The sequence below is a fragment of the Podarcis liolepis genome (genome assembly GCF_965112155.1).
Source record: "Podarcis liolepis genome assembly, chromosome: 15".
Lineage (NCBI taxonomy): Eukaryota > Metazoa > Chordata > Lepidosauria > Squamata > Lacertidae > Podarcis > Podarcis liolepis.
In genome coordinates, this window is record NC_139566.1 from 4,738,334 (window position 1) to 4,763,152 (window position 24,819).

The 24,819-nt window shown below is 48.9% G+C and overlaps 1 protein-coding gene across 12 annotated transcripts in view; it reads left to right on the top strand.

The window, feature by feature from the left end:
- Nucleotides 1-24,819, top strand: part of PIP5K1A (phosphatidylinositol-4-phosphate 5-kinase type 1 alpha) — a 44,894-nt gene that overhangs the window by 4,851 nt on the left and 15,224 nt on the right. For 9 of the 12 annotated variants that reach the window (XR_014519566.1, XM_083477087.1, XM_083477086.1 and 6 more), the window contains exons 2-8: nt 10,056-10,093; nt 11,929-12,015; nt 20,492-20,622; nt 22,543-22,660; nt 23,105-23,257; nt 23,507-23,806; nt 24,611-24,816. Coding sequence is in view for 11 of the 12 variants with exons in the window: in XM_083477087.1 (XP_083333213.1) it covers nt 10,056-10,093; nt 11,929-12,015; nt 20,492-20,622; nt 22,543-22,660; nt 23,105-23,257; nt 23,507-23,806; nt 24,611-24,816 (1,033 nt within the window). In the remaining variant the exon portion in view is untranslated. Of the gene's footprint in view, nt 1-8,653; nt 8,703-10,055; nt 10,094-11,928; nt 12,625-20,491; nt 20,623-22,542; nt 22,661-23,104; nt 23,258-23,506; nt 23,807-24,610; nt 24,817-24,819 lie in introns of all 12 variants that reach the window. The other 3 variants (XM_083477081.1, XM_083477080.1, XM_083477085.1) reach the window with 2 other exon arrangements.

A 24,819-nucleotide genomic window follows, 5' to 3' on the forward strand; every position in this document is an offset into this window, starting at 1 on the left:
CCTCTCTGATTACTAGCCGCTAAACAGACTTGGCTTTCTTAAGTTTCATGTGTGCATGTGTGGTGTGGAACCGAGCCTTTACTTAGGAGTGGTGAACCTTTGGCCTGCTGGACATTCTTGGACTCTTTCTCCCATAAGCCCTTGCAGGCATAGCTGAGTGATGAAGGGCAATGGGAATTGTAGTTCACTGACATCTGAAGGGCCAAAGTTCCCCTGTTTGCCTAAGGTTACTGGATTGATGGTGTTATTGCCTTATGTCAGGACTGCTCTCTAATGGAACTGACCTCCTTCCACTCCCCAGTTTTAAAAAGTCCTTGCCTTATTCTCAGGTTAGAGCAGATGGTCCTAGAGCTCTGCACTGGAACCCTTTGTGGCTACACTATTGAGGTGCTCGGAGCACATAAGTTTATTACACCAACCCTGAAAGGTATTCTGATATTAACCTGTCCATTTTACATGAGACTTCCAGGTATTGGTCACCAAGAAGCTGCCATGGGTCTTACCTTTGCCTGCATTATTGTATCTTTCCCAAGGATTGGGAGCACTTGTGGAGCCCTGCAGATGTTGCTGGACCACAACTCTCCATCACCATCTCTGACCACTGGTCATGCTGGCTGCTAAGAGTTGGAATCCCACAGCATTTGGAGGATCACATGTTCTCCCCCATCTGTGATCCAACAATAGCTTGCAGAGGATCTCTCAAGTCTCTTAAATAAGTCTTCCACTGCTCCCTGGGGTTTCTTAGAGATTAAACCTGTGGCCATCTGGTGGTAAAACATTCTCTCCCAGAACCATGAGTCATTCCTTTTGTACCAGTCATGGTAGAGAAGTTCTCATTTTAACTCACGTTTTGTTCACACCAGGGTTGGGAAACCAGTAGTCCTTCCAGATGATGTTCTGGAAGGTTTACAGAGAGCCCAGAGCCAATGACCTCTTCTAGATCCTGTCTGGCCGACGACCGCAGGGACCCCGTCTTTGATTTAGGTCAATGGTTTTCACCCACTCGTCGTACCTATGCAGTATTTAATGTCTGCCTCAAGAGCCCTCTTTTGATGTCTGAACATTTGTGGCATTCATTCTATATTTGGAGGGGAGGGCGACATCTTTGTCAGCCTTTGGGCCAAATGCCCCTGGTGGGCAGGGCTAGAGGCAAGAGTGGGCAGAGCAAATGCCTACACACCCTCGCAGGCCCTTCTCTGCCTTCCATCCAGTCAAGTCAAGGGCACGTTCCAGCCAGGTAGGAAGCCGGGTTGGTGAGAGGGTGTGGCCTGAAGAGAGGAGGTCTGGCTAGAGAGGAGGTGTGGCCTGAGGAGAGGCCTGGTGGGTTGCATTTGGCCCCTAGGTCTGCGGTCCCACACCCCTGTTCAAAATACAGTTCATTTTTATTTATTTTAATGTGTGGGTAAGAGAAGGTGGTTTGTTCTGTTCTGCCTCCGTCCTGTAACAAAGCGGCAATTCTGCAGCTCCTTGATGCACAGACTTGGTGTGAAGTGCAAGATCAAGGATGCCAGCGTGGGTGACACATCTTCTCCAAATAGCTTTCGCAACCTCGCTGCATGTTTGTTTGAAGCAGCCACCCTCCTCCTCCTCTGCTTGAGCAACACTCCTCCATGCTTTTAAGCACTAGAGCTCTAAGCCTGCTGGTATCGGCTGATGTCCACGCTTCTCATTTCTGTCAAGCTTGCTGGATTATTACACAACTCTCCTTGCCATGGCTAGTGTCCTCCCAGCCTCTGGCAAGCATAAGCAGCTCTCGCTTTTCAGCCTGGGAGCCAGATGGTGGCCGTGTGTCGACCCTGCGGTTGTGCTGTGTTTCCAGAGGTGCTTGGAATGAGGCTGTGGCAAGAGTCACCTCTTGCCTCCAGTTTTAGTGCTAGAGAAAAGAGCAAAGAGGTTGCTGTCCTTGCACTGAATTTCAGAGATGGAGTATGAAGTTGGGGTCAAGACTCCCCACCTGCCTTGAGGAAGGCGTTTCATTCTGGTCACCAGTTTTCTTTTTTCACTACCAATGAAAGGGGGAATGTGTGAAACCTTGGCTGCAGGAGAGCCACTGTGGCTTGAAAGCTGAATAACTGACATGAGCAAGAAGCACAGGAGTTGGAAGGGGAATCTAGTCCCATCCCCTTGCAATGCAGGAATCTCAGCTAAAGCATCCATGACTGCTAAAACCTCCAAGGCAGGGGAGTCTGTTCCACTGCTGAACAGCTTTTACTGTCAGAAAGTTCTTCCTGATGTTTAGTCAGAATCTCCTTTGATGCCATTGGTTCTGATCCTACCCTCCAGAGCAGGAGAAAGCAAGCTGGCTCCATCTTCCACGGAACAGCCTTTAAGATATTTGAAGATGGCTCTCATATCTCCTCTCAGTCTCCTCTTTTCCAGGCTAAACATACCCAGCTACCTCAACTGTTCCTCATAAGGCTTGGTTTCCAGACTTTTGGTCACTTTGGTTGCCATCCTCTGCACGAGTTCCAGGTTGTCAACATCCTTCTTAACTTGCGGTGCCCAGAATTGGACACAGTATTCCAGGTGTGGTCTGACCAAAGCAGAATAGAGTGGCGCTATTACTTCCCTTGATCTGGACACTATACTTCTGTTGATGCAGCCTTTTTTGCTGCTGCGTCACACTGTTGACTCCTGTTAAGCTTGTGGTCCACCAAGACCTCTAGATCCTTTTCACATGTGCTGCTAGGCAACCAGGTGTCCCCCATCCTATATTTGTGCACCTGGTTTTTCCAGCCTAAGTGCAGAACCTTAACATTTGCCCCTATTGAAATTAATTTTGTTTGTTTGGGTCCAGTTCTCCAATCTGTTACAGTCATTTTGAATTTTTATTCTATCTTCTGCAGCATTAGCTATCCCTCCCAGTTTGGTGTCATCTGAAAATTTGATGAGCACCCCCCTCAATTCCTTCATCCAAGTCATTTATAAAGATGTTAAACGACAACTGGCCCAGGACAGAACCCTGCGGCACCCCACTTGCCACTTCTTTCCAAGATGACAAGGAACCATTAATGAGTACTCAGTCAGTCAACCAGCTACAAATCCCCTTGGATCGTATCTTGGATCTCAAATTTTAAACCCTTCAAGAACCAAGGCGCTGCTTCTAAATGGCTGTAGGAGCTTCCTGCATTCAGTCGGAAGCAGCGCCTGACATTTGGCTTCCAAAAACTGGAACACTCGCTTCCGGTTTTCGATCTTTCGGGAGCCGAAACATATGGGTCCCAAGGCGTTCGGCATCCAAGGTACGACTGTACTTAGTTCAGCCCACATTTTATCAGCTTCCTCATGAGAATATCATGGGAGATTTTGTCTCATGAAACTATGCCCACAGCATTTCCCCGTTCCACTAAGTTTGTAACTTTATCAAAAAAAGAAATCCGATTGGTCTGGCATGACTTATTTTTGAGAAACCCAGGCTGGGTCTTAGTAATCACAGCATCCTTTTCTAAATGCTCACAGACAGACTGTTGTATTATCTGTTCTAGGACCTTCCCTGGTATCAGTGTCAAGCTCACTGGGCGGTTGTTATCTGGGTCTTCCTCCTCCCCCCCTTTTGAAGACGGGGACAACATTTACCTGCCTCCGGTCTGTCGGGACCTCACCTGTTCGCCAAGAATTCTCAAAGATAACAGACAAAGTTTCTGAAATTACATCCACGAGCTCCTTTAGAACCCTTGTATGCAGCTTATCAGGCCCTGAAGATTTGAATTCATTTAAAGTAGCTAGGTGTTCCCTTATTACCTCTTCCTATCTTGGGCTGCAGCTCCCTCCTTACATAATTTGTTCTGCTATCACCAGGTTGGCATCGCTTACCTTTTGGGTGAAGGCAGAGGCAAAGTAGGTGTTGAGTAGTTCCGCCTTTTCTTTGTCACTCAATAGTATTTCTCTGTGTTCCCCACGCAGAGGACCTGCCACTTGCTTGTTCTTTCTCTTACTTTGGACATAGCTGAAGAAACCTTTTTTATTCTTTTTAACCTCTCTTGCAAGCCTGAACTCATTCTGAGCTTTAGCCAGCCTGACTTTCCCCCTGCAACTGTTGGCTACTTGTGTATACTCCTCCTTTGCAATTTCCCCTTTCTTCCATTTCTTACACATGCCCTTCTTAACTGTCAGCTCATCTGTGAGCTCCTTATGCAGCCACACTGGTTTTCTTAGACGCCACCCATTTTTCTTTCCTGTTGGTATTGTTTGCATTTCGGCCTTCAATATTACTTGTTTTATAAACTCCCATCCCTCTTGGACTCCCTTTTCATTGAGTATTTCTGACCACGGGGTCACACCCAGTAACTTCTTCAGCTTTTTGAAATTGGCCTCCTTAAAGTCCAGAGTGCATGTCCGACTACACTTGGTTTTCCCTTGCCTCTGTATCCTGAAACCCAGGAGAACATGATCACTTCCTTCTAAGTTTCCCAGCACTTCTACTTCATCAATCACTTCCTATTGGTGAGGGCCAGGTCCAAGATAGATGGTCCCCTTGTTGGTTCTTCCACGTTCTGGGAGATGAAATTGGAGGAATTTGTCAGACCTTGCAATCTGGCAGAGTTTGAATCCCAACAGATATCGGGGAAGTTGAAATCTCCCATGATTACCATTTCTCTCCTTTGAATGTTTGGTAATCTTCATAGGAGTTTAGGTAAAGGTAAAGGGACCCCTGACCATTAGGTCCAGTCGTGGCCGACTCTGGGGTTGCAGCTCTCATCTCGCTTTATTGGCCGAGGGAGCCGGGTACAGCTTCCGGGTCATGTGGCCAGCATGACTAAGCCGCTTCTGGCGAACCAGAGCAGCGCACAGAAATGCCGTTTACCTTCCCGCCGGAGCGGTACCTATTTATCTACTTGACTTTGACGTGCTTTTGAACTGCTAGGTTGGCAAGAGCAGGGACCGAGCAACAGGAGCTCACCCCGTCGCAGGGATTTGAACCGCTGATCTTCTGATCGGCAAGCCCTAGGCTCTGTGGTTTAACCCACAGCGCCACCTGCATCCCTTTATCATAGTAGGTTAGCTTCTACTTAAACTATTTCAGTTAATATTTGTGTGCTCCAGGCCTTGCCTACATATGGTGGATGAGGCCGGAAGCCTGTTCTCCTCCTCCCCCCCCCCCCCAGCCCCCAGTAAAAATGACATTTTTCAAACCTTTGGCAGAAGGCTCCATAAAGGCCCTTCTCCGAACCCCAACAATCCTTCGTTACTGCAAGAGTGCCATAGGAAAAAGTGTTGGTTGATTGGACTGCCCTTCCATTCTGCTTTGTGATACTAGTCACGCAACTGAGATGTGCTGACTGTTGCTTGCCCAAATAGAAAATACAGTAATTGGTTTTTTTTAAAAAGCCTTTTTCACCCCACTCCCTTTTGTATACATTCCTGGGCCTCTTGTTGTTATTTTCCATGGTTTGTGTTCTCCTGAAATGAACTGAGTAGCCTCCTGCAGAGTAGCTGGGTTTTTAAGAAACATTTGGGCAACCAAGTCTTTTTCTTAGGATGCCTCCTTCATGAGTAATCACTCTCTCCTCATAAATCCTTCTTTACTGGACCCGTTTATTGTATGATTCTTGTTAAGCAAAGAGGATATTACTGCACTGTATGAGAATGGAGTAGTCCAAGTTGACAACATGACTAATAATTTGTCATGTAAATAAATTTTAGTCCTTCCTACTCTTATGTTTCTGTGAGTCTAAGGCTTTGTAAAAATTGTTGTTGCCATTTCCCTTGTCCACTAGGGGGTGCCTTTTTATTTTTTGCTTGAAAGTTCCTTAATATTTTTTCAACTCCCTGTACACCCTAAACTACCGTATTTTTCGCTCTATAACACGCACCCAACCATAACACGCACATAGTTTTTAGAGGAGGAAAATCCGTAGGCATGCCACCCGTAGGCATTCCCTCCATAACACGCACAGACATTTCCCCTTACTTTCTAGGAGGAAAAAAGTGAGTGTTATGGTGCAAAAAATACGGTAATGTCATCCAGCAGTTTCAGATTATGACTCCCACTAGCCCATCTGTGTTCACAGGCCACTGAAAGACCAGGAGCCTGGAGGAGGTGAAAGGGGAGCTTTTGCCCTCTGTGCCCTTCTGGAGGTCTTTTTTGAAGCCTTATGACATGGGATACAGGACTAGATGGGTCTTCAGTCTCATCCAGCAGAGCTCTCCTTATGCTCTCCATGTCTCCTAGAGCCGAAAGAACTGTGCATATTCCAGAAGCAGGCAGCTATTTGGAGTTTGATTCTCGGGGATGAACAGCGAGCTCCGAGAGGTCACCTGGGGAAGTTTCCCCTGCGCATCCTTGAAGCCAAGAGAACCCACTTGGCTCATTCAAGCTGCCGGGCTGCTTCCAGGCAGCAGGGAGCAAGCTGGACTCTTCGGAGCGCCCTTCTCCTGAACCCTCGACAGATTGTCTCCTTGCTGTTCATGCCAGCCTCCCGCTTGCCGAAATCCCGACACGCGTCTCTGCATGACGGAGCATGCTTGGCAACCCAGCAGGCTGATGATTCACCCTTTTTCTTGGGAGCACAGGATGTGCGGGGAGGGAAGAGTCTTCAAGAGTGTGATTGAACCTCTGAGCGCATATACCGGAACCTGTCTCAGGCCGCCTTCCAAGGAGAGAGTGCTGGCAGCAAGCTGAATGCCGCTGCGTTCATTGACTGCCCATGACCACGGTGGGCGGGCCCAACCAGTATAATTGGCGGCTACTGAGTGGTAGGGTAAAAGTTATGCAGGTCTTATGGGTGGTGGCTGTGAGAATGCAGGGCAAGGCCTGGCGAAGTCACGTTGAGTCGAGTTAGGAGCTGTGAGGCAGGCGTGTGAGAAGTGCAGTGTGTTTTCCACCCTAAAACCCATTGGCTGTCTGCACAGAGAAAAGCTATGTTCTGTGACTTGTATAATTTATGCAAACTAAGGTTGCGCATGAGAGATATACATATATTTATCTCCTACGTTGCATCATTCAAAAGGGAAAAAAAAAAATTCTAAACATGGGCTATAGAAAGCCTACTCAGCCACCTATATTGCTGATTTTCAGCCGGGCAGTGTTCCTGCATGTGTTGAAGCATATCTTTGTAACGATGAGGTCTAGGAACGTGCTTTAAAAAGCCCAACAGTTTCTTAGGAACTGAAGTCTGTGCTTATATGCCACAGGCTTTCTGCATTCGTGTGGGATTTCAGTGCATGCTACACAGCTGCCTCATTCCACATGTGTATTGTGAAAACACTGGGAAAGGTGGGCAGAAACTATGATTTTGAGCCTGACCCTTGGGGAAGCCCTTTCTCCACTTTCCTACCCCCAAAATCCATCTTGAGGAAGAAAGGGGTCCTACTCCTAGGCAAGTCAACATCTTACAGCATTGGGTACCCTGGCATTTTATATTATTTATTTGCATGTGTTGGAAAGCTATTAACCTACTCCTGTGGGCAACAAATGATCATTTTAGTCATCAAAGGACCTACGATGCAAATCAGAGAATATAATAAATACAGTATCAAGTCAAGTAGAAATTCGGGCTGATCTGCCTGAGACTGCCTGTTTAATATTTGATGGTACCTGCACGCTCTCTCTCCCCCGCCCCCGGCCACCGCTGGTGTGTTCCACCCAGGACGACCTTAGGCCAGGGGTGGCTAACTGGCAGCCATGATACCTGTCCTCTGGTAGGGCTGCCATCAATGTTGTTTTCATGTTGCAAAAAACAGAGACTCTGGAATGCTGCATTCTCTTCTGGATAGTGTCGTACATCTTTCTGTGCCTGAGGACGTGTGCTCCATAATTGCAAAGCCCTTATGAAGCAGACTGCTCTCTCCTCCTCACCTCACCCATTCCCTAAAGCAGGGGTGGCTAACCAGCTGTCCTCCAGATTTCGTTGTAGTACAGCTCCCAGCACCGTCCCTCCCTGTTGGTCGGCTGAGAAAGATCTGAAATATTTCCTTGAAGCGTTAATTTGTTTTATTCTGAATTGATGTTTTCATGTGTTGTTTGTTTATTAAATTTATATACCGCCCTTCCTCAAAAGATGTCAGGGCAGTTCACGGAATACAAGATAAAACACAAGTAGATAATTAAACCAAAACACCAAAACCATAATCCCACCCCCTTCCCAAAGTCACATTTAAAAGGCTGTAGGATCTGAATCACCCCAAGCCCCTGGTTGAAGAGGGACGTTTTTGCCGGGGGCCTAAAAATAAATAAACAAGGCGCTAGGCGAACTTCCCTGGGGAGGGCATTCCTCAGACAGGGAGCCACTACGAAAAAGGCCCGTTCTCGTTTTGCCGCTCTCCAGTCCTCACGAGGAGGCACACGAAGAAGGGCCTCGGGTGAGCAGCGCAGGGTCTGGGATGGTTTATATGTAAAGCACTTTGAGATTTGTTCTTTAAAATGTAAATTAATATAGAAATCACCATCATCATAAGAGCAATAAAAATAAAATAATTTATTATTATTATTTCTGGGATGGGAATGGTGCCTAGACAGTCCATTGTGGCAACCGCAACCCATGTTAAGGTGCCATTAGGTGATTAGCTTATACATCTGAGTTTCTGTCACTGAGCTTGCCGAGCCTGGGCCAGGTGTATTCGCAGTGAGCTGGGTTGTGTGTTCTGTGTGTGGAAAAGCACTTAAGCTGTTGGCATCTGGCTGAGTCATATCTCTGTTGTGCGTGTCCCTCAGTTTACACAAGATTTGAGGAATTTGAAGAATCCGGTTGAGCCTGAGTCCGGTATTGATGCTCCTTGATGCTTCGGGCAACAGAGTTAGACTGGGGTGACATTGTGATAAGCCAGTTGTTGACCTCACAACTACGTATTGGCTAAATATATTCTTTAGCTGTGATTCCTGCATTGCAGGGAGTTGGACTAGATGGCCCTTTGGGGTCCCTTCCAACGCTACAATTCTGTTCGTTTGTAGTTACAGTGCTGTTCTCCCTGGGCATTTCTATTTCCATATTTCATTCCTATCCTGCCTGCTCTCCATGGAGCCTAGGGTGCCATTTTCTTTCTCACCCCCCCCCCCAAAAAAGACCCCATTGTTGCAATATCCCTGTGATGGAAGAGGGAAATAACTGAGGGAGCCAGTGTGGTGTAATTGTTAGTGTCGGACAAGGACCAGGGACACCAGGGATTGAATCCCCAGCTCACTTATTCTCGGGTCTAATCTACCTCACAGGGTTGTTGTGGAGACGGATGAGGAGGGGGGAAAGCAGGTAAACCACCAAAGATGCATGGAGAAAAAGTTGAGATGTACACGGAATAAGTAAGCTAGCTCAGTGTTTTTCAACCACTGTTCCGCGGCACACTAGTGTGCCGCGAGATGTTGCCTGGTGTGTCGCGAGATGTTGCCTGGAGGGAGGCGAGCGAGTCAGGCGGTGAGAGGCGGGGCGGCGGCGGCGAGGAGAGGCCGCCCAGCGCGGGGCTCTCGCCGTCTGGCTGCCTGCGAGCTTGGCGGGCAGCGCCTCCGTCCGCAGCGCCCGCCTCGCGGCTCTCATTCCCTGCCCCTGCCAAAGCTCACCCAGCCAAGGCGCGCTCTCCTTCCTGCCTCGCTTTGCTGCCTCCTCCCCCCCCCCACCCCCAAAGCTTGGAGGTTCCCCGGCAAGGGGGAGGGGAAAAAATTGAAACTTAGACTTTCGTGCGTCCCTCCCGGCGTGACGCTGCGCGCTGACGTCACGGGGCTGTAATGGTGGTGTGCCTCAAGATTTTTTTCATCAAACAAGTGTGCCTTTGCCCAAAAAAGGTTGGGAAACACTGAGCTAGCTGACAGATTTGTGGTGCATTAGGCCATCAATGGCTACTAGCTGTGATGGCTGTATGCTATCTCTGGGATCCTCAGCAGCGTGCCCCTGAGTTCCAGTTTCTGAAAATGGCCAGCAGGGAGAGGTGCTGCTGAGCTTAGATTCTGCTTGTGGGCTTCTCATAGAGCAGAACAGGGTGCTGGGCTAGATGCCCCCCCCCGTGGCCTGATCCAGTTGCAGTGTTCTCCACCGGGCAAGGTTTATGGCTGGGCAGGGTTTTCCTTGAGCAGCTAGGAAAATTGTTTCATAGCAGAGCTCCTCACGTTTTCCTTTTCTTTCTTCCAGGGACACCCGGGACAGCAACACTTAAAAAAACGCTCGAGGTAAGTTGCGATTTGGGGGTGGGGTGGGGGGGGACAATGCAAGAAGCAAAACAACTGCATTCAAAGGATTGCAGGGGTGGGTTCTGAAAGCTCCGCGTTCTTAGAATCAGTTTGCTAACCATCAGTTTTCTATATGGGTGCCGTGTGCAGGAGAGGAATGTTCGGTGCACAGAATACCTTGCCCCAAATAAGCAGGCATTTTAGGCCAAGGATTCAGAATATTGACTTGATTTGATGTATTGGTGTATCACTATATAAATACAGAGTGGGAGCCCAGTCTTTGCCCTTAGGGATATATTTGCGTGCATTTTCCTGGGGAAAGACACAGTTGTCTGAGTTCCAGGTGGGTAGCTGTCTTGGTCCGCCGTAGTCGAAACAAAATAAAAAAAATTCCTTCCAGTAGCACCTTAGAGACCAACTAAGTTTTTTATTGGTATGAGCTTTCGTGTGCATGCAACCCATCCGTGCCCTCTTCCTGACAGGTTGGGGCTCCCTCCTGCTTTATAACAGCTCTCCAGAGCAGAAAAACATCAGATGCTGAGTGCACACCTTTCACATCAGACTTGTCTCCCCTCTGTGTCTCCTTGCTCTTGCAGATAAACACATCCCTGCCTATGACCTCCACTCTTTCAGCTCCACCCCCCACAGCTGTCCGAAGGCCCCCTGCTCCCTCAGTTTATTCATCAGGCTGCCCCATTACCCCTAGAAATGCCTCCCAGAACACTTGGGTGCTGCTGTGTATTCCCCCCCCCCCTTAAACCTCACATTTTCTTGAAATTCTTGCACAGTCCCTAGTCTCCATGTCCTCCTGCAACTCAAGTACTAAATAGGTATAATTGTGTTTTTGCTATCTCACTCCATTTATCCCTCCCCCGTGTGGAATTTTTAGATTCTACCTGCTCCTGTTCTGAAAAGAAAAGAAAAAGCACATTCCTCTCTTGTTTACCCCACCGTAATTTTCCTCCCTTTTCCCTTCTGTATCTGTTGTTGCTGTTGTTATTACAGTCCTGCACTCCCTCCCAAAGTAGAGAGTGGTGAACACATCAGTAATATAGTTTAAAATATCATAAAAGTTTTTTTTTTAAAAAAGTTATAAAAACAGTGATCTCAGGGTCGTCGGCAACAATATCTCTTCAAGCATCAAATGTTAAAAACATTAACATGAATGGTTTTCAATTCCTCCTAAAAGTCAGTAATGAGGGAGACGGGGACACTTCATCAGGGCGGGCATTCGAAAGCGGAGAACCACCGCTGAGAAGCCCAGTCACGGGTCAGTGCCAGCCAGGCAGTCCCCAGTGGCTGTACCACCATTAATAAATTGGAAGGGGAATAAGAGGAAAAAGGACTCCTGCCAGGGTACAATCAGTGTCTGGATTGTAAACCAGCTGGGGCAGGGATCTGTCCTCTCTTTCTGTTCTAAAGCCCCATCACTTTATAAAGTGTATGGATGCCTCTAGAACAGATGCTAGAACTGCCCCCTCCCCAAATCATGGAATTGTAGAGTTGGAAGGGACCACAAGGGTCATCTAGTCCAACCCCCTGCCAGGCAGGACTCTCTTGCCCAATGTGGGACTCGTACCCACAACCCTGAGATTAAGAGTCCCATGCTCCTCCAACTGAGCTATCCCACGTGTGCCAAGTCCCTTCTCTCTTTCCCTCTGCTTATGCCATGGGTCGGCAACTAGCAAACCTATGGGCCAAATCAAGCCCCCTGAAGTTTTATCATCCGTTGTCAGCCAGGGGTGGTGAGTCTTGAAACATACAGGATGAGACTTAAAATCTCACTGAAGCCTGTATTTCACCTCCCCCCTTTTCTTCTTTGCTTCCGATTCCAGTTGCCAGGTGCCTCTGGGCACTCCTCACAGACAATCAAGAAAGGCCACAGGGGTGTGGACTCCACCGGCGAAACCACGTACAAGAAGGTAAGTGCTCTTTTCCACCTCTCTGTGTCTCCATCTCCCTCTCTCTTCCCTGGAGTGTCTGTTTGTGTGTGCATGTCCCTCCCTCCCCCTCCGCCCCTCCTCCCTCAGCAGATTCCGCCCACCAGCCTCCAGCACCTGAGTCACCCGGCTGAGCATAAAAGGCTGGAGCAATCCAGGTAAACGTCAAAACTTTGCAAGCAGCGCTTGATGGTCACATGTCGGGAGATCCCAGGGGCTCAAAGGCCGAACTGTCCCACTGCGGCGTCACTGTCCCAGCACAGAGATTTCTCTTAAGCCTTTGGAAAGAAGGTCCCCGACTTTCCCTCCCAGCCCCCCGCCCCCATTTCAGGAGTTTCTCAATTCCCCCTTGCTGTCGGGAGACAGCACTGGCCAGCCAGCCTGGGATTTCTTGCTCCTTTTTGAACCAAACTATGGTGGACGCGTATCTCTCTTGCCGGCATGCGGGCTGAACGTGGGACTCTTCGGGACCCAACGTAGTTTGACGTTGAACAGCTATGCTCCAGCTTGCTCTGACCCAGAGCCAATTCCCTGCACCTGGATGAAATGGAGGTTGACACGATCAGTCCGTTCCGACGCCTGTCTTTTTCTGTAAGTTGCGGCCTTCTGGGTGGGGATTGCCAATCTCTTCTGGAATTCAAAACATGTGCAAAAGACTCTGGCGACAGGGAAGGGAGGAACTCGCGAATTGTAGTAGAGAGGAGATACTCCTGGCATTTGGGAAGAGTCATCGCTAGTGCTCCCAACATGGATGAGCTGGAGAGGCCGTTCTTAATTCCCTCATAATTTCAGAGTACTTCCTCCTGACATTTACTCGGAGGCTCTTGACTTCTGGCACTGAAGATCAGGCTGCAAATATTTATGTTCCTTTTTTCATTTGTGTGCTCTGGAATCTCACCAGGGCAGCTGTGCTCGAGAGAGAGATCCACTTCCTGTTTCCTTTTGATCTGTTGTTTTGCGCGTTTACCGGCACCCTCCTTCCCCCAAGGCGGTGGGGGTTGGCTGCTTCTTGTGTGGCGTTTGCTCTTCTAGCTCTCCAGTGGCACGCAAATATTGCAACCCCACACGCCTGTTTGTAAATCAAGGTAGGCACTGAAACTTGTAACCAAGAGCGGACGGCCTTTGGTGTGGATTTTTTCCCCTTCTGTCCTGCCACATATGACCCAGCTCCCTAGCTCAGCCTCCTAGTATCAGTCTGTTTATTGGACACGCATGGGCATTCAGAGTTCTGTGACACAGGCTGTGCCTGTTGCTCAGTTCTGCTTTGCAAAGTGCTTTGATAGTACAGGGCGGTTTTATGCTCAGAGTCTTCCAGCACCTCACAAGTCACTGCTAGTTCTGTTTCTTAGCCCAAAGGTACCTTGCGTGGTGCTGTCTGGATGCTGTGGTTTCAGACCGCAACTGCCATCATCCCTGACCATTGATCACGCTGGCTGGGGCTCAGGGTAGCTGGGAGTCCCAACCACATTTGGAGGGCCCCATGCTGGCTACCCACATCCAAGCCTTTACATATATTGGCTCAGGGATCCTTGAGGACAACCCTCTAGAGTGGGTCCAGTTTGCTTTCCCTGTGTTTCAGATTTAGAGAGGCTGAAGTGGAGAGAGTAGGATTTAACTGAGGGTGTCCATGGCTGTGGAAAGGGCTGTAGCTCAGTGGGTGGAGCATCTGCTTTGCATGCAGAAGGTCCTAGCTTAGCATCTCCAGGCAGGGCTGGGAAAGACACCCTGCCTGAAACCAGAGTTGCTGCTAGTCAGTGCTGACATTACTGAGCAAGATGGACAAGGGACTTGATATAAGGCAAATTCCTACTACAGTGGTACCTCGGGTTAAGTACTTAATTCGTTCCGGAGGTCCGTTCTTAACCTGAAACTGTTCTTGACCTGAAGCACCACTTTAGCTAATGGGGCCTCCTGCTGCTGCCGCACCGCCGGAGCACGATTTCTGTTCTCATCCTGAAGCAAAGTTCTTAACCCGAGGTACTATTTCCGGGTTAGCAGAGTCTGTAACCTGAAGCGTATGTAACCCGAGGTACCACTGTAAAACTACTGTAGTCCTTTGTTCAGAACCATGAGGACTAGGATCTTCTTTTTAGCTGGAGCATCTGCAGAAGGTCCCAGGTTCAGTCCCCGGTGGCATTTGCAGGCAGGGCTGGGGAAGACTCCATTTCCTGCAACCCTGGAGAGCTGCTTCCTATCAGCAGAGACAGTACTGAGCTAAATGGACCAAGGGCCCTACTCGGTATACGGCAGCTTCTTATGTTCTTATTTAACCCCTTTATTTTTATGTATATCTCACCATCTACGTGCATGGAACTTTTCCACACTGTACAGATAAACAGTCCATAATCCAGTGGTATGCCATTATTCCAGCTGCATGTGCTTGCATTTGGCTAAAGTGGATTGTGGGGGTTAAGAGGTTGCGGCAGAGGCTTTGCAGAAATGGTGGGCTTTGAGGAGGGGACTGAAGGTAGCGTCGCACAGGTACTTCTAAAGGCAGTTTCATACACTTTTGAACTAGCTGGGAGAGGACTTCTGACTCTGCACAGTTAGGCACAATCTCAGCTTGACACCCTTCCTCTGATCCATAAGAAACGCAAGCAGTTCCCTCTCTGGCGTTAGAGTTAGAAACTGGGTGGTGGTGGCTGTTTTAAAAAGCCTTCAGGTTCTCGAGACTTGGGTTTCTGCAGCACACAGTGCTAGATTCTATTCTGGTGTGGTTCAGTAGCAAAGGCTACTGAGCTTCTTGTTATCTTTTCTCCTCTCCCACCTTGCCCGCCTCCCCCCCAAAAAATCCTCCAGCAAGGAACAGGACTGGTAAGCAGTCCTAACCTTACAATTATCCCTGTGTTGATGAGTCTCCAAGGTGGAGCTGCCTCCACCTTGGATCTTTATCTCAGCAGATTAAAGAGTGAAGCTGAAGCTTTTTTGTCTGACATTGGAGACGAACGATGGCTGTCGAAGGCAGGTCACAGGGTTTCCTTTCATCCTGGGGTTGGGACAGGCGGAAAAACCCCAGCACCAATTTGGCTGCGATCTTCGAAATCTGATCTTGGCTCTTAGGGAGTTTGCATGGGGATGGGAAGGCGGAAAGGAACAAGGAGCAGGGGTTTTCCCCGCGAGCAGCTTGTACTGTTGCTAGGAGCCCTGCAAGGAAACTCACACTCTCAAGAACCGTTTGGCACCAGCCTTGCCAATGGGCCCACTTTCCTGGTCTCCTGTGGCGAGCAGGAATCTCCCCTAAGCACCCAGCCTGGAAACCCCCCCCCCCTCGTTTTCATTTTCTTTTAAGGTGACAAATGTCTAACCTGGGTAAAGTAGGAGTTTGAAAAGGTTTCCAGCCAAGGCAAGAAGTTTTGCCTCCTTCCAACCCCACCTAAACCAGCACCACTTTTTCCTTGAGTGTTGTCTTGTAGCGCTGCCTGATGATATCATGGGCCAGTACTTCGTTTGGGGGGCAAATTGAGCTGCCCTGATGGGCCCCACTCTCTGCGTAGCTGCTCTGTCTGGGGAAGTGAAACCCCCACCAGAGCAGGATGAACCTATTTTCACAGACCCAGGAACCACCCCCAGTTTCTCTGTCTTGTCAAGATTCAGTTTTGGTTTTTCAGCCTTCCTTCAGCTGCTGCAGAGTCCAAAAATGCATGTCTGCAGGCACAATCAGATATTATGTTCTGCCTCCACTATCAGGTTGCAGGAGGCCTCTAAATGGCAGCTGCTGGGAATTGCAAGTGGGGGGAATGCAAGTTCTTTTGGGGGCATCTGCTTGGCCCCTGTGAGATCAGGAGGCTGAGCTAGACAAGCCTTCACCCTGATCCAGTAGGGCTCTTCTGAGCCCTACGCAAGGCATAGCGAAACAGGGGAATTCACTCCCACGTGTATGGCTGCCAAGTTGGATGGCTTCAGAAGGTGTTTAGAAGGTTCTGAGTGGCTACTAGCTGCCATGGCTATGTTCTGCTTCTGCTCAGAGGCAGCAATGTGCCTCTGAATGCCTGTTGCTGGGAACCACAAGAGGAGAGAGCTGCTGTTGCGCTCGGGAACAGCTTACTGACTTTCCATCGGGGCATCTGGTTGGCCACTTCAAGAACCGGCTGCTGCACCGGGTGGGCTCCCTTTGGCCCGATTCAACTTCTTGGGTTCTTACGCATTCGTGAAGGATAGCAAACTCTTGCCATCACCCCCAATAGCTAAGTGGAACCTCCGTGTACAAAGGAAGTCTGCCAAGGCTGGATTCTAAGGGCAAAAGGGAGGTGATTTTTCTCCTTTGCGGCTGGCTTGTGCGTTTCCCAGAGGCGCACAGCCTGGCTGGTGTTAGAAATTGCTGAACGAGACGGAACTTGAATCCAGTGAGGCCGTTGTCGGGGTGCGTCCTTCCATCACATTCTCAGACAGGCCTGATAGAAAACAATGAATAATATTGGGCACCGCACAGTAGGCTTGCCTGGGCGCACCCATTCCCCCAGACAACCATGTGTTTTGAATAGAGCTGGTGCTTCGTTTTTCTCCTCGGTCCTGCAACATACACAGATTTATCTTGTTTCTCCCTTTTGTGAATTCCTCTGTTTCACAGCATTCAAAACTGGCTGTTGATTTGTGGTGTTCCACCATTTGCCTCTCCTGTCCCCATCAACGTTCTGCATGCCTCTAACTTAAGTCAGGCGTGGGGAGGAACCTTTGGCCCCCGGATGTTGCTGAACTACAACTCCCATCATGATCCCCCACCACTGACCCTACTCGCTGGGACTGATGGGAGCTGCAGTTAAGCAACACACTGACTTGAGGGTTGTTCTTGGTTACAGTCCATAGTAAGTGAGGGGCGAGTTTATCTATGAGCCTTGATTCAGACAAACGTCACCCCAAGGAAGATAATCTGAAGTCTGCTTAGTCTCTCCCATATTCTGTCTTAAATCTCTCATCAACGACAAGCTTTGGGACTGTTCAGCATTTTCTTTCTATCCCGTCTCCCGCCTTTTGCTTAACGTTATGCCTGAAGAATTTTGACAGTTCGAAAGCTTGCTCACAATTGTTAGTCTGTCCAAATAAAGAGGTGTCACTTTATTGTTCCTTTGGCAGCTGCCTATATCTTTCCTAGCAAATTGGTAGCCCTGGCCAAGAGCTGTTGATTACCTTCTCAAGGGCCTTTTCTTCCACTCCCTGCCCCCTTTTCATCTTGCCTCCTTGTTGATATGTTTTTATGTGTGTAAGCCCAATGCCAGGACACCACCACCCTCTCCTTCTCTTGTTAAATATTTGCGAGCCACAGCTGGAGGCGATAATTGTCCAAAAAGCCAGATAAAAGTATAGTACGTAAGCGCTTCTTGCAGACGGAGACGCCTGGAGCCATTTGGAAGATAAGCGGTGATCTGATCTGGGCCTGGCAGTAGCAGATATATATTTACCTGGATTTTGTGTTAAATGCAGCAGCTTTTATGTTTTTTGTGGGGGGATGGGACGGGGACGGTTTGCGTCATGAGGTTCCAGCAGAGTTCCCAAGGCAGATTTATTTTATATGTAAAGGATGTGTATATTGCTTTTTCTTTTAAGGAAAGCCAAAACGCAGCCATAAAATCTCAATTAAAATACCAGAATGAGCACCTTGAACTTGGCTTAGTAGCTGACTGGCAGCCAGCGCAGTTCTTTTCAGCATCAGTGTTCTGCATGCATTCTAAGAAGCTCCGCCGAGCAAAAGCCCGTTGCCATGTTCTGCACCGGCTGGGCTTCTTTCATTATTTTGCAGACTAAACTGCCTATTTTAAAATGCAACAGAAAGTCTTGTGGAACCTTTCTCGAAAGGCTGATGGATTTATCGCAGCAGAAGCTCCTGCAGGCTGTAGTTGAACTATGAAATTCACTCCCACAGGAGGAAGTGATCGCTTACAGCAGATGCTTTAAAAGAGGATTAGACAAATTCATGGAGGAGGAGAGGGCTATTGAGGGCTGCTAGCTGGGATGGCTATGCTCTTGAAAGACCTACATTGGCTCCCAGTACGTTTCCGAGCACAATTCAAAGTGTTGGTGCTGACCTTGAAAGCCCTAAATGGCCTCGGCCCAGTATACCTGAAGGAGCGTCTCCACCCCCGTCGTTCTTCCTGGACACTGAGTTCCATCGCCGAGGGCCTTCTGGCGGTTCCCTCCCTGCGAGAAGCCAAGTTACAGGGAACCAGGCAGAGGGCCTTCTTGGTGGTGGCACCTGTCCTGTGGAACGCCCTCCCATCAGATGTCAAAGAGAAAAACAACTACCAAACTTTTAGAAGACATCTGAAGGCAGCCCTGTTTAGGGAAGCTTTTAACGTTTGACAGACTATAGTATTATAATATTTTGTTGGAAGCTGCCTGGAGTGGCTGGGGAAACCTAGCCAGATGGGCGGGGTATAAATAAATAATTACCGTATTTTTCGTTCTATAGGACGCACATTTCCCCCTCCAAAAATTAAGGGGAAATGTGTGTGCGTCCTATAGAGCGAATGCAGGCTGCGCCGCTAAGCCCAAAGCCAGAACAGGAAGACTTCACCCCGCTGTCCTGCAGAAGCTAGCAAGGCTGTTCCCAAGCCAGAACAGCGAGAGGGAGGGCTCTGTCTCGCTGCTCTAGCTTGGGGACGGCTGCGCGCAAACCTCTGCAGGACAGCGGGGCGCTGTGCTCCAAAGGCTTCAGGGATCTTTGAGGCTGGCGGTGGGGGAAAGCAGCTCTTCCCTCCACCGCCAGCCCCACAAGCTCTGGTGAATGTACCTTGAACACACCTTGTTTTAGAGGGGAGAACCTCCTATGGTCCAGTGCGTCCTATGGAGTGAAAAATACGGTATTATTATTATTATTATTATTATTATTATTATTATTATTCACAGTTGGAGGCAGCAATGCTTCTGAATACCAGTTGCTGGAAAACACAGCAGGGGAGAGGGCTCTTGGGCTCAAATGCTCCTCATGGGTTTCCCACAGGTCTGGTTGACCACTGAGAGAACAGGCTGCTGGACTAGATGAGCCATTGGCCTGATCCAGCAGGCTTTTATGTTTGTACCTTATCAGCCATAGGTGTTTTCTTCAGTTGGTAGGTAGCTTCAACATCAGTGTAGATGGGGAAGGAGAGATGGCAAATTGGTGGGTCACTTGGCCCTGAAATGTAAGCAGCATAGCTTGTGATAATTCACTAAGTGCACCTTCACAATACTTGGCAAGGGTAGGATAGCTCCAACGCAGCCTTTCCCAAGCTGGAGCCCTCCAGATGTTTTGGACTGTAGCTGGCACAGCCACATCTTGTGGTCAACTCTAGTTCAGCAGTGTTGTGTGAAGTTCTCATAGGAATAAGACCGCTGAATCAGGCCAGCGGCCCATTTAGTCCAGCATCCTGTTCTCACGGTGGCCAGTCAGATTCCTTTAGGAAACCTTCAAGCAAGACCTGACCCCAAGAGCAACTCTCTCTCCTGCAGTTTCCAGCAGTGGATATTCAGAAGCATTAGTGCCTCTGACCATGGAGGCTGAGCAGAGCTATCCTGGCTAGTAGCCATGGGTAGTCACGTCCTCCCTAAATTTGCCCATTCTTCTTTTAAAACCATCCCAAGTTGGTGGCCATCCCTGCTTCCTGTGGGAGCGACTTCCACAGTTGAACTATCGTTTTTTAAAATCGTTTTTATTTGATTTTACAAGTACTGTACTTAACCCGAGGTACCACTGTACCAAATACATTTCCATATAAAGAGATTTCTCTGAATCTCGAGACTTCCTCCCCATCCCCTCCATGGGTCCTGTTGTCAACATTTTCAACTGCATGTTATTTCATAATCTATCTTTTATATCTACCCATATTGTCCATAGTGTTTGTTACATTACTAGTGAGATTAAAATCCGACTGATGTTTTCATCTGCGTGCAGTGCTCTCCTAAATAAATTATAAACTTTTCCCATCCTTGAAGTTTTTGTCCTCTTGGTCCCTGAGCTTTTCCAGTCAGTTTTGCCATTTCTGCATAGTCTTAACAGCTTGGCTTGCCATTTCTCTCTGGTAGGGACTCTTTCTTTTTTCCATCTCTGGGCTAGTGGCATCTCTGCTGCTGTTGTCACATACATAAAGAGTATTTTCTGTTCCTTTCGGATATCGGTACCTATAATTCCTAATGAAAAGGCTTCTAGGTTTTTTACAAAAGTTATTTTAAACATTTATTTTCAGTTCATTATATATCATTTTCCAGAAATCCTTTATTGCCTTACATGACCACTACATATGATAAAAGGTACCTTCTTTTTAACTATCAACAGCCACAATTATCCCTTTCCCATTCTCCTACAGAGGAGTTTTCAACCTTAAAAAAAATATGCTTTAATCAGCAGGGTTAGGGTAAAATTTGGAGTTTCCAAAAGCGTGGTGGAATGCTGACGTTCTTCGCTTGTGTCCAAAAGAACGTGCTTGGGGGTGTCCTGCGTAATCCTACCTAGGAGACACTAATGCCAGTTCTCTGTTTCCCCCTCCAGACAACTTCGTCGGCCCTCAAAGGTGCCATCCAGCTTGGGATCACCCACACGGTGGGGAGCCTGAGCACCAAGCCAGAGCGAGATGTCCTCATGCAAGACTTCTACGTAGTGGAGAGCATCTTCTTCCCGGGGTAAGTGTATTTACATTTTCCAGTGATCCCCCTCTTGAGTGCAGGCAGCAGGTGGGGCATGGGAGAAGGGAGTCCAGCGACACTTTTTTAAAATGGCAAAACCAATAGAAATAAAACAGGCACCAAGCTGTGAGCCCTGGAAGAGTCTGTGCTTCACACGCAGAAACTCTCAGCTTCAACCTCTGGCGTTTCCATCTCAGGGAGCAGGTTCCAGGACACATGTTGCTTGGCTCGAGACCCAGGAAACAGAGGATGCTACCTAATACCGAGTCAGACCACTGGCCGGACTAGCTTAGTATTGTCCACACTGACTGGTAGCAGCTCTCCTGAGTAGCTGGCAGGTGACATCCCCAGCCGTACCTGGAGATGCCAGGGACTGAACTTGGGGAGCCACCAGTGATCTTACCACTGACTTTCCTCTAAAAATAAAGTAAGATTCTAGTCCTCAGGGTTTGGGATAAAGGAATGTTTTAAACAGGAAGCTGGTTGAGTCAGGCCATTGATCCATCTAACTCAGTGTAGTCTACACCGACTGGCAGCCACACTCCAGGGTTTCCCAAGGGGGTTCCCCACCCACCCTACCTGCAGATGCCACGGGGATTGAACCTGGGACCTTGTGCATCCAAAGCAGGTACTCTACCGCTCAGCCACAGCCCTTTCCATAAAATGCCCCTTCCCTGAAAGTTGCTGTTAGTCAGAGTAGGCAGCATTGGACATGGTGGGCCAGTGGTCTGTCCCAGTATAAGATCCCAGCTGACAAAGTAGTTCAGAATTTCAGAGGCTATGGACAAAACATTAAGGCACAGGGGCCTTGAGCCTCCAAGGGAACTTGCAGCCATCCAGATGTTTTGGGCTTCCACCTCTCATTACAGTGGTGCCTCGCAAGACGAAAAGAATCCGTTCTGTGATTCTCTTCATCTAGCGGTTTTTTCATCTTGCGAAGCAAGCCCATTGACGGATTAGTGCTATTAGCGCTTTTAGTGGCTTTTAGCGGCTTATCTGCTGATCGGATCACCTGGGAAGCGGCTTAGAAAAAGGGGGGGAGGGGGAAAAACCAGCAGGAACTCGCAAGACATTGTCGTCTTGCGAAGCAAGCCCATAGGAAATTCGTTTTGCGAAGCACCTCCAAAACGGAAAACTCTTTCGTCTAGCGAGTTTTCCGTCTTGCAAGGCATTCGTCTTGCGGGGCACCACTGTAGTTTATTTACAGCATTTGAATCTCACCCCATTTCATAACATTTTCTGGGCTGCTTACAATAAATGCCTTTTAACAAATCCATTGGAACGCAATATAAGAAACAAACCATTTTAAAAGGGGGGATTCAAAAACACAGCAGAATAGAGCTACTTGCACTCCCAATGTTATAAACAGAGTTAAAGAAAAGGGGTCCCAGGCCCAGTGTGACCTATAGTCAAAGATGATGGGCATTGGAGTCCAGGAGTGTCTGGGGGGGGATGCAAGTTTCCCACCCCACTGGAAGAAGAAGAGCCCCATTTTTGGGGGGTCGCCACTGTTTATACTTTGTGGCACATAGGCACAGAGGCTAAGGGACACCGTTTCTCCAGAGCTCAGCAGTCTTCAGCAAAACTCTTGCAAGGAACCCTGATGGCCTCCCTGGAAAGCTTACTAGCGGTCCCACATAAATGACATTCCCTGAGGCACATTCTTGGGGGCATCTTTAGCTCACACAGAGGTGAAGGCATGGCTCAGCGGGCCAGCGTGGGCCAACGATGCTCCTTAGGGCCTTCCCAGAACCCTCTGCGCTGTGTACCAGTTTCATAGCAGAGCCACAGATACAGACGCACTGATATGGAAAGTGACCGTGCAGGTAGAAGGTTTGAGAACCAGCCGCTTTTAGCAGATGGCGATGACTCAGAAAGAGCGCGGTGCTCATTTGCCTCTGTCCTCTCAATCTCCAGTGAAGGCAGCAACCTCACCCCGGCCCATCACTACAACGATTTCCGCTTCAAAACCTACGCTCCTGTCGCCTTCCGCTATTTCCGTGAACTGTTTGGGATCCGGCCGGATGACTACCTGGTGAGTGGAGGCAGGAGCCTGACAGTTTTTTAAAAAGAATTCCCCATCTTCTCTCTGGACAGAGATGAGTTGTGACGGGGTGGAGTGGGTAGATTTCAGTCTGACTGCCGCACTTAAAACGGGCAGAATAGAGGTTCCTCTGGTGGAATGATCCAGATCAGTCTCTGTACACTTTGAGTGGCATTGAGCAGGAACAAGCAACTCCCTGAGCATTGGGAGCTGGCTTGGATGTCTTTCGGTTGCCACTGGGATGTCTTTCGGTTGCTTTTCGTTATTGTGGGGCTGTAACTCAGCCTTGCATGTAAAAACTCTCAGGTTTTAACCCCTGCCATCTCCAGGTGGAGCTGGGGATGCCCCTTGTCCGAAACTCTGGCATTGTGTCCAGAGAGGCAGGCCTGTGAGAATGTCCTCCTCCATTTCTTCTGTTGCCTCCTCTCCCCGCAGTGCTCTCTTTGCAGTGAGCCCCTCATCGAGCTCTCCAATTCTGGAGCCAGCGGCTCCATCTTCTACGTCTCCAGCGACGACGAGTTCATCATCAAAACAGTTCAGCACAAAGAGGCAGAGTTCTTGCAGAAGCTGCTGCCGGGTTACTACATGGTGAGTCAGCCGAGAGGGAGAGCCGGTCAGCTTGGGGTGCGACAGAACAATCCTGGTTTTTTGTTTTTAAAGCCGCATACGATGAATGAGAGGTTTTATTAAATATAATGATGCTTAAACTACTCTTCATTCTGGGAGGGGTGACTTTTTGGGACCTATCCAGCTCCGAACTTGTTATTATCTTTATTTCCCTTTGACTTTGCAATGAGAACTTTGGTTTTTTCCCCCTCCCTGACCCCACCATTGCAGAACCTGAACCAGAACCCCCGGACCCTCCTCCCCAAGTTCTACGGCCTCTACTGTGTGCAGGCTGGCGGCAAGAACATCCGGATTGTGGTGATGAACAACCTGCTGCCCCGCTCGGTGCGCATGCACCAGAAGTACGACCTGAAAGGCTCCACCTACAAGCGCCGGGCTTCCCAGAAGGAGCGGGAGAAGGTCTTCCCCACCTACAAGGACCTGGATTTCATGCAGGACATTGCCGACGGCCTCTTCCTGGACGCTGACATGTACAGCGCCTTGTGCAAGACCCTGCAGAGAGACTGCTTGGTATGTGGGAAGAGGAAAGTTGATTCCACCTAAGGCTCGGGGGTCACCAGGCAGCTTCTGCTCACATACTGAGTTGCGGCAGCTGGGGCCTCTGAGCAGGTGTGGAGCTTGCAAGTGTAAATACAGTGGTACCTCAGGTTAAGTACTTAATTCGTTCCGGAGGTCCGTACTTAACCTGAAACTGTTCTTAACCTGAAGCACCACTTTAGCTAATGGGGCCTCCTGCTGCCGCTGCGCCGCCGGAGCACGATTTCTGTTCTCATCCTGAAGCAAAGTTCTTAACCTGAAGCACTATTTCTGGGTTAGCGGAGTCTGTAACCTGAAGCGTATGTAACCTGAGGTACCACTGTAGAGTACAGTGGAACCTCAGTTTTCAAGTGTTTTGGGAGCCGAATGATTCAGAACCTGAATGCCGGAAACCCAGAAGTAATTGCTTCCGTTTTTGAACATGCCTTGGAAGTCGAACGGCTTCTGCTGCATGTTTTTCCATTTTTTTCAATGGATCTTGCTGACCGCCCATTGATCCTCGGTTTTCAAATGTTTCAGAAGTCAAACGGTCTTCTGAAACAGATTATGTTCCTCCAAACTCAGGTTCCACTGTACTAAAAAAATGGCTAGGAACAAACAACATAGCACAGACGCCCCTTTGCTAGCTTAGGGGAAGGAAATTTGATGCTTGCTAAATCAAGCTGGATTCTAGCTCCCATGGGGTGGGCCACAAGTTCCGCATACCTCGATCTAGTTAGATCCTGGTTTTTAGAACATACCGGCGCCATTGTTACCTGTGTGCTTTTGATACTTCAGGTTTTGCAGAGCTTCAAAATCATGGACTACAGCTTGCTCGTGGCAGTCCACAACCTCGACCTGGCTCAGCGGGAGCGCGCCCTGGCGGATGGGGCGGCCGTGGCGGACACGCGGCGGCCAGCCCCCCAGAAGGCCCTGTACTCCACAGCGATGGAGGCCATCCAAGGGGAAGCCCGGCGAGGCGGCACCATTGAAACAGATGACCAGTA